The sequence below is a fragment of the Lipotes vexillifer genome, unplaced genomic scaffold, assembly GCF_000442215.2.
Source record: "Lipotes vexillifer unplaced genomic scaffold, Lipotes_vexillifer_v1.1 scaffold1235, whole genome shotgun sequence".
In the NCBI taxonomy this organism is placed as follows: domain Eukaryota; kingdom Metazoa; phylum Chordata; class Mammalia; order Artiodactyla; family Lipotidae; genus Lipotes; species Lipotes vexillifer.
The window spans coordinates 1485323-1494266 of record NW_006775530.1 but is presented as its reverse complement, the minus strand read 5'-3'; the positions used below and the strand labels follow the sequence as shown (position 1 = coordinate 1494266).

Sequence of the window (8944 nt, the reverse complement as noted above, 5' to 3'; positions counted from 1 at the left end):
AGCGTCAGGCCCCTGGGTGTAGGGAAAGCAGGCCCAAGATTGCTGTGGTCTGTCCCAGCAGCTGTGAGGCTGACTCGGGATGTTCTGCATCCATGCATGCCTTGAAACCCCAATAAGTGGGTTGGGCGGTCCCAGAAAGGGTGAGCGGCATGGGGCGCCCCTGGAGTTGGATGGAGGATTCACAGCCAGTGAGTGTGGAACAGCCTCTCAAGGTGGTCAGTCTCTCCGCTCTGACTGTGCTGTGCTTCCCACGCTGACAGTACGAGGCCCGTGTGCCTGAGAACGCAGTGGGCCATGAGCTGCAGAGGCTGACAGTGACTGACCTGGATGCCCCCAACTCACCGGCATGGCAGGCTACCTACCGCATCGTGGAAGGTGACAACGGGGACCATTTTACCATCACCACCCACCCTGAGAGCAACCAGGGTATCCTGACAACCAAGAAGGTGAGTCGGTTTGGGCTTTGTACAAGGGCCACACCTGGGACAGTCAAGTCTGCAGCCTCCAGGACTAGGGGGTACCACCTGCCTTGGGAGACATACCTTGGACCACTCACCAGGGAGTGTACCAGGCCAGTGGCTTGCAATACTCTCCCATTCCTCTTGGGTTGGGGAATTCCTTTGTTCAAACTAAACCTTACCCAGGGACCCAGTTCATAGAACAGATTCATAAAACAGAGTTGCTGATCTAGTTGAGGCAGATCAGTGGGGCCCCCGCTCTCAGATCCCAGTGTCCAGTGGCTGCTCCCAATCAGTCTTACACAGAGGGTCTCTGTTTTATTGGAATTCTTGCTAATTTTGCATTCAATCCATAATTCACATCTAGGTGTTTGGATAGTAAAATGTTTTAAATTACTTAGTAGTTAGGCATACCCTTGCCTCTCAAAAAGTCTTTTAATAAAATTGATGCTTCAAGAAGATGGGTCCAGTCTTTCTTTGATTTCTTTTACCTCCTGGTTTATTATGAAGAATGGTCCAGTTTGAGAAGTGGGGCTTAATATAATACTTTAAAGGCTGTCCCCTCCTTGCAACCAAAACTTTGTAACACCCCTTTCACACTGTGAAATGAATTTCATTTATAATATAACTTCTCTAACTTACATAATTTCTAGAAAAATGGAATGCCCTAACTGTAAAATAAAAGAGAGTTTTACAGGAAAATTTACCGATAATAAAATATTTCCATATGTAAACCTTTGGGCACAAGTACACTAGAAAACATAATGAAGTGGTCAGTTTCTTGTGCATCGTCCAGATGTAGTAGAAACCATACGTCACTCTAGTGACTCATATCACGAGTGGTATTGATGTTTTTCCAGAACAACAAATAAACAACTTTGGGAAAGACCTGAACAAATCAAATTACAAGCTCCCCTCAGAAGTTGCATTCCTGGAAAATTCAGTACAAATTAAAACCACACCATAAACTCGGTTTGTATGTAAAACACGTTCTAGACTATAAATATAAACAGAACATCACACCCATAAATACATGAATGTCCATGGTGATATTGGCAAGTCACATGGGATATGGGACAGTTCTTTGTGTCCCTGCCCCAGCCTGTAAATGCCAGTGGCATCCCCAGTCATTAGGACACCTAGAAATGCCTCCTCCAAATTTCTACAACACCCCCTAGGGGGTGTCATCACCCCATAGGGAACCAGTTCTAGGCTTAGGGCTTACTACTCTATTTGCCTTTGGGGTGGTGGTCTGAGAGGCCCCACTGGATGTCCACTCAGGAAATGCAGGAGGCTCTATGGGATAGGGAAGGGGCAGTATTGTTGCTGGTGGGAGCCTCCAGCCCCTCATTGTGGGCCCTTCTGGCATCACAGCACTGCATGGGGCCTCCTCACAAAATGGCGGCTCAGGTCCTCCTTCCTGTTCTGTCCCAGGGCTTGGATTTCGAGGCCAAAAACCAGCACACCCTGTACGTTGAAGTGATCAACGAGGCTCCCTTTGTGGTGAAGCTCCCAACCTCCACGGCCACCATTGTGGTCCACGTGGAGGATGTGAATGAGCCGCCTGTGTTCGTCCCACCCTCCAAAGTCATCGAGGTCCAGGAGGGCATCTCCATCGGCGAGCCTGTCTGCACCTACACCGCGCGGGACCCGGACAAGGGGAGTCAGAAGATCAGGTACATAGGAGCTGGGCTTAAATTCAGCTAAATGCGTGGGTACTGTTGGATGGGTTGTTTATTATAGCCAGAATTTGTTCTAATTGCCATAAAGACTATTAAATATTTTGAACATCACCCCTGTACAGGGCCTTCCCTTCCTACCCTCCACATGGCTGAAGTCCAGGGGACAGGTATTCCTGCTCCCTCTCATGTGTCCCTGCTGGGACCCCACCTTCTGCTCAGGCTCCCATTTGGGGGTGAGCTGCATTTTCCATGTAATCCTGCTTAGGAGCCCTGAGTCCTATGAAACCATCTGCCAGTTGGCATGAGGAGGCTTTGAATGATGACTCCAGAACTCTAAGTATTCTGAGTGTGATTCTTCTCAACTTTTCTGCTCCAGCTACCACATCCTGAGAGACCCAGCAGGGTGGCTAGCAATGGACCCAGACAGTGGGCAGGTCACTGCTGCGGGGGTCTTGGACCGTGAGGATGAGCAGTTTGTGAGGACCAACGTCTACGAGGTCATGGTCTTGGCCACGGACGATGGTGAGAGCTTCCTCCCAGCCCCTCCACATGAGCACCTTTGGAGCCAAGGACACAGCATGTCCCCTCCACAGACAGATTGTGGTGTGGGGAAGCGGTGTCAGCAATCCTAGCTGGGAGGTCAAAGGGGTCTCAGAGGGGTCTTTTAAAGGGTGGTCCTAGGGTTGGCTGGTTTCAGTTTCCCTAAGACCCAGGAGTTAGGAGGTATCCTGAAGACTCCTTTCAGCCTAAGTTTGTGGTTCACTGAGCCCTGAATTGGCCTGTTGGTTTCCCCTTGTGAATGATTGAAAAGGGCTGCCTGGAAAGTATCATGATTGATTAGTGATATCACACCATGACAGGATTGGGGGTGATGATGTAATTACCATCTCTATTTGACACATACTGAACCAAGGCCTGGAGGCAGGCGAGAGGTTACTGCAGGGCTGGGAAGCAAAACTTCCCTGAAGCTGATCAGCAAACACTGCATCAGCCCTGAGGTGGCCAATAGGTTTCTCTTTGTAATAGATTGGTAGTGGCTGTCTGGATGAAGTGGCTGCAACTGTGCTGTGATCAGTTAGTAATGTCTGCCATAGACACAAAATGAGAATGGTGGTATGTTTGCCATGCATTTGTCATCACTGGTTTGATCTATAATGAAGCTAGTGTACAGAGGCTCTTGAAAGGTTACAGTTAGACAGTAAATAGGACCCTCCTGAGGCTGATTGGGTAGGTCCTGGGGGAGCTTGACATTGATTCATGAACCCAACCAAGGGCACATGCTGAAAAGAGATCATGTGTGTGATTATGTACAGGGAGCCCTCCCACCACTGGCACGGGGACCCTCCTGCTAACACTGATGGATGTCAACGACCATGGCCCAGTCCCTGAGCCCTGTCAGATCACCATCTGCAACCAAAGCCCTTTGCCTCAGGTGCTGAATATCACAGACAAGGACCTGTCCCCCCACACCTCCCCTTTCCGGGCCCGGCTCACACACGACTCGGACATCTACTGGATGGCAGAGGTCAATGAGAAAGGTAACTGAGTGGTGGTGGCAGATGGGTGTCTGCCCCCTACCAAGACCCGACACACCTTCTTGCCCCAGTGTCTTGTGGGTCACCGAATTACCGGTCTCCTCAAGAATGTCAGTTAAATGCTGCTTATTAACTTAGTGTAAGCCTTTGGAATTCCACAGGAGCCCTTAAAGACCATTCTAGCTCAACCACCTGCCTGTACAATTGGAAAAACAGGCCCAGAGAGATGGGATGTGCCTTTCTCACTCTCACATAATGAGGGAGTCAGAACTCCAGCACAGTGATAACAGCTAACATGCCTGAGCATGCTTGCTGTGTGCTATGCTTGCTGTGTGCTATGTGTGCTTTACGTAGATTCGGCCACTTAAACCTCACAACAACCCTGTAAAGAAGGTACTGTTATCTCACACATACATGCATGTGCACCCATTTTACACATGGGGAAACCAAGGCTTACAGAAGCTTAAATATATTGCCAAGGGCATTATGGTTAGAAAATGACGGCCCCAGGATTGGAATGCAGGCAGTCTGCCATACCAAGATGCTTTGCAGCTTACCATTTATCAAACCCTGGCAATATGCAAGATGCTTTTTGTACTTTTCCGTATTTAATATTTCTACCATCCTCTGTGATCAGTATTTTTATCCCTATTTACAGATGAGAATGAGGCTCAAAAAGGTTAAATAGTGTGCCCAAGGGCACAGTGTGGATAAGCAGTGGAGCAGAAATTGAAGCTGGGGTCCCTCACCCCCACATCCCTGCTCCCAGCCACCTCCCTGTCCTTCCTCTTTCCCGTCTCCCTGGAGCTCTTCAGGCTTGAGTGGTTTTTCAGTTGTCACAGGACTGGAGAAGGGACTTGCTGGCATCAAGTGGGCAAGGACCCAGGTGTGTGAGAAAGATGCATCCAGGCCCAAGTGCCAGTAAGGCCCCTGGAGAAACCCTGCTCACTCTGGTTTAAAGTATCTTCCTCTTCCTCTTGGAGCTAGAGTACCCCAGGAGGGGAATGGGGAGCCAGAACATTCAGGTTCTGCCCCGAAGTAACGAAATGCCTGGTACCTATTACTGCTGCTGAGCCCCGCCCAGAGAGGACTGGGGAGACCTGCTTCAGACACACATCTTGTCTCATTTTTATGATTCCTGTGATTTGGGGATGTATATCCAGCACCTTACCTTGAGGGAACCCAAGTTGGTCTCCTGTCATCACCTTGTGGCCTAGAAGCCAAGTTTTCCCCTCCCTGACTGTATCGTTTACAAAGCGTAGACTCTGGAGCCAGAATGCCTAGGTTCAAGATCCAGCCCTTCCATTTACCAGGTTTGTGATTGTGGGCAAGTTACTGAACCTCACTGCTCTGCAGTTTCCCTACTTGTAGAATGCTGCCATAATAGTACCTACCTCCATACAATCACTGTGAAGATTAAATGAGTGCCTGAAAGGCATCTTGTCTGGTATATCAGTGCTCAGTAGATGTCAGTGGCCATCTTCACCACCACTGTTTCCCAAACAATCACAGATCTGACTCTGTCAAGTGTGAGCATTGTGCCCAAAACTCAGTGGTGCCAACACCTGATACTAGCATTGATACCCGGTTCTTGGTTTTGACTTAGTTGTTCTATCTGACTGTGTTTTTTTGTCAGAGGAGTTAATCCAAACTCTACACCTGTGTGACCTTGGGCTGCTTACTTGACCTCCCTAAGCTTCAATGTCTGCATTTGTAAAATGAGGATAACAGCACCTGCCTCTTAAAGTTGGGGTGGATATCAGAGTTGGGCTTGGCACATAGTAAGTGTCAGTTTAGTCACTGACACCGCCACCAGCACCATCATCAGCTGAGAACTCAGCCCTCCAGCGTGGGAACAGGATAGCAGGAGGGATGTTTGGGTGAAATACCCCATGTTGGCCTCTCCACTTGGTAGACCAAACATTCAACCTACAGAACTCTCTCCGCCTGCTGCTGCCAAATGGCAACAAGGTGAATTCTCCCTTCTGGCCTTTTAACTAAGAGGGTCCCAGCGAGCATGCAGAGCCTTTGAACTGAAAATGGCTTGAGGTCACTGCTGAAATAGGCCAGCAAGCCTGAGGGTGGGTGGGCTAGAAACGTGGGGTTGTTTTTGAATGTCCCAGTGATGGGGGGACACTACTGACATTTAGTGGTGAGGATCTGAATGCTTGGGCAAGTTCCTCATGATGAAGAATAGTTCCATCCAAGCTAATAGTTTCCTCTTTGAGAAACCTGGGTCTAAACTGAAGGCCTTTCTTCAGAGAGGCCTCTGACCCTGTATTTCTCACCCACAAACACAGCCCCCCTCCCCACTCCAGGAGTGCTGCATACCCTCCCCAGAGTGGTACCCGTTGTGCAGGCCGCACTGAGGCTTGGCCTCTGCTCTGTGGCTGCCTGCTGCCCGCCCCGGGCCTTTGAAGGCTGGTTAGCACAGTGCCCATTGCAGCCTCACTGCCGGCATCTCTGAACTTGTGTGCAGTCACTAATGCTGGGATAACACAGGTTAGCACCCTCTCTGATCTGCTTAACAACATCAGTTACATCACCAAGTCATATGCATTTGGATTTATTAATAATTGATGCTCACTCAGAATATCCGTGTTTCAGATACTGAACTTCCATCATACAGTTGAGGTGTAAACATTATATTTACTATTGCAAGAGCAAAATGCTGCAATAATAAATGGTAGTGAACTTTCAAATAGGAAAACAGGTGGCCAGTTAATGTAAATATTAAAAGATTGGGTTAGCTATCTTTTAGGAAGAACAATGTTTGTTTGTTTGTCTGTTTTGCGGCAAGGAATAATCTAGCAGCTAATGGTACTGAGAAATTATTGGCTCTACATGCCATGACTTTTTAAAAACATCCTATTTTAAAAAATGCTGTGATTATTGATTTATTTTAAATGAAGTGATGAATTTATTCTTCTATCCAAATAATCCTTTCCACAGTGGTAAATTTGGCTTTGGCCGAATATCAGTTTTTAACACTTGGTACAGTGTGCTTTGGGGTTATTGCTTCCTGTTGCCCAGATGCAGAGGCTGCCTCCTCAAACCTCCATCATGGTGTGCTCGGTTCCCACCATTTGTGGTCTCCTGAGATGAATAATTATCTGTCCACTCCAGGCGACACAGTGGCCTTGTCCCTCAAGAAGTTTCTGAAGCAAGACACATACGACGTGCACCTTTCTCTGTCTGACCATGGCAACAAGGAACAGCTGACGGTGATCAGGGCCACCGTGTGCGACTGCCACGGCCACGTGGAGACCTGCCCCGAACGCTGGAAGGGGAGTTTCCTCCTCCCCATCCTGGGTGCTGTCCTGGCTCTGCTGTGTGAGTGCCGGCACCCTTCCCCTTCTGAGGACAGGATAGTTAGAAGACCTGATTCTACCCTGAACTTCACGGACTAAGGGGCCACCAACATTGTGCAACTGTTCCTTAAACTCTTAATTCCCGGAGCGTCATTCAATCCATAGATGTTTATGGAGGTTCTGGAAGGTGCCAGGCTTTGGGGATACATTGGGGAGCAGACTCAACCCTGCTGTCAGATCATCTAGTGGCTAGAGCGGTGGTTCTGAAGTCATGGTCTCCAACCAACAGCGTTAGCATCACCAGGAATTTGTTAGGCTAATTCTCTGGCCCACTCCTGACCTACTGATTCAGAAGCTTAGGGGTAAGACCCGGTAATCTGTGTTTTAACAAGCCCTTCAGGGGATTCTGATGCATGTTAGAGCTTGAGAGCCATTGGTCTAGTGAGCAGAAATGTTTAGTTAAAAACTAATTTCTTTGCTCTAAAGGTAGAACCTATCACATTTGCTTTTTTCACTCTCTGAATTTTCCTTACACAGAAAACATGCATTCAATCACATATGAATACAAGAGCAAGCTTTAATTAGTCATCATACTGTGTTGCAAGCACTGTGTTAGGCGCTGAGGGTGCAAACTTAACAAAACAGACCAGTCCCTGCCTTCATAGAGCTTACTTTCCAGTGCAGAGAGCAGACAACAAATAATCTGGCAGAGAAATAGGTGTTGCTATGGATTAAAAAAAAAGTCGGGGGAGGAGGTCTGCCATTTTAAGTAGGGTGGGCAAGAAGTAGCCTTACAGAGAAGGGGATATTTGAGTAACGACCTGAAAGAGGTGAGCAAGCAAATCATGCAGATATCTAGGGAACATCAAGTGCAAAGGCCCTGAGGCAGCTCTGTGCTTTGTGTCTGGAAACAGCAACGACTGGGATGGAAAAAGCAAGAGGGAGAAGAGTAAGAGATGAGACGAGATGAGGTCAGAGAAGTGATGGGTGTGGCGGAGCAGTGTGTTGGGCCTTGTAGGTTATTGTAAGCACTCTGGTTGAAATGGGAAGTCATTGGGTTTGGAGCAGAGGAGCAATGTGATTTGACTTGAATTTTATAGGATTCCTACTGAACAGACTGTAGAGGGCCCCAAGGGTGGGGACAGATTTGCCATATGGAGCTACTGCCATAATCTAGGGGTGAGATGGTAGTTGTGACTTAGACCCAGGGTGGCAGAGTGAGAGGTGGTCATGTTTCAAGGTAGAATCAATTCAGATTCATATGTGGTATGAGGAAAAGAGCCATCTGTGATTCCAAGGCCTGAACAAGTAGAAACATGGAGCTTCCATTAACCAGTTTGGGAAGGACCGTGGGAAAAGTCCAAATGGAGGTATCAGTAGGCAGCTGGATATATAAGCTTTGGGTGCAGGTGAGAAGTCCGGGTTGCCTCCTGCCTTTTCTCAGACCCAGGGGGGAGGAAAAGGTGGGGGAGGAGTCACAGTCTAGCCCACAGAGGGTGTGCGTCCTGAGAACCCATGGGCTCCCAAAGAAGGCTAGGTCAGTTTTGTCTGGCCAGAGGGAGACAGTGGTTCCACCAGCAGGCAAAAAAAGGGATAAAGCTAAACAGTGGCTCTATCCTCTTACATTAAACAGCCATAGAGAGGGCCAGGGGGTACCCTCCTCATATGGGATTAACTGGGGGTAAGGCGAGCAACTAGGCACTAGCTGGCCAGTCCCCACTGTGTCCAAATAGACTGTCCGCCTTTCAAACCATATTACTAAAACCTAGTCCCTCTCTTAAAATTCCAAAATAGCATTTGCACCTAAGTTCACATAACTGCGTTATATCAAAGTTGCACTGTCTTGCTTTTTTTTTTTTTTTTTTTTTTTTTTTTTTGTGTTTTGCGGGCTCTGGGCCTCTCACTGCAGTGGTCTCTCCTGTTGTGGAGCACAGGCTCCAGACACGCAGGCTCAGCGG

General features: G+C 48.2%; 1 protein-coding gene across 2 annotated transcripts in view; it reads left to right on the top strand.

Moving 5' to 3' along the window:
- Nucleotides 1-8944, top strand: part of CDH3 (cadherin 3) — a 45452-nt gene that overhangs the window by 32370 nt on the left and 4138 nt on the right. For both annotated transcript variants that reach the window (XM_007449941.1, XM_007449942.1), the window contains exons 9-13: nucleotides 261-446; nucleotides 1893-2134; nucleotides 2517-2662; nucleotides 3454-3678; nucleotides 6802-7008. In XM_007449941.1, coding sequence (XP_007450003.1) covers nucleotides 261-446; nucleotides 1893-2134; nucleotides 2517-2662; nucleotides 3454-3678; nucleotides 6802-7008 — 1006 coding nt within the window. The remainder of the gene's footprint in view (nucleotides 1-260; nucleotides 447-1892; nucleotides 2135-2516; nucleotides 2663-3453; nucleotides 3679-6801; nucleotides 7009-8944) is intronic.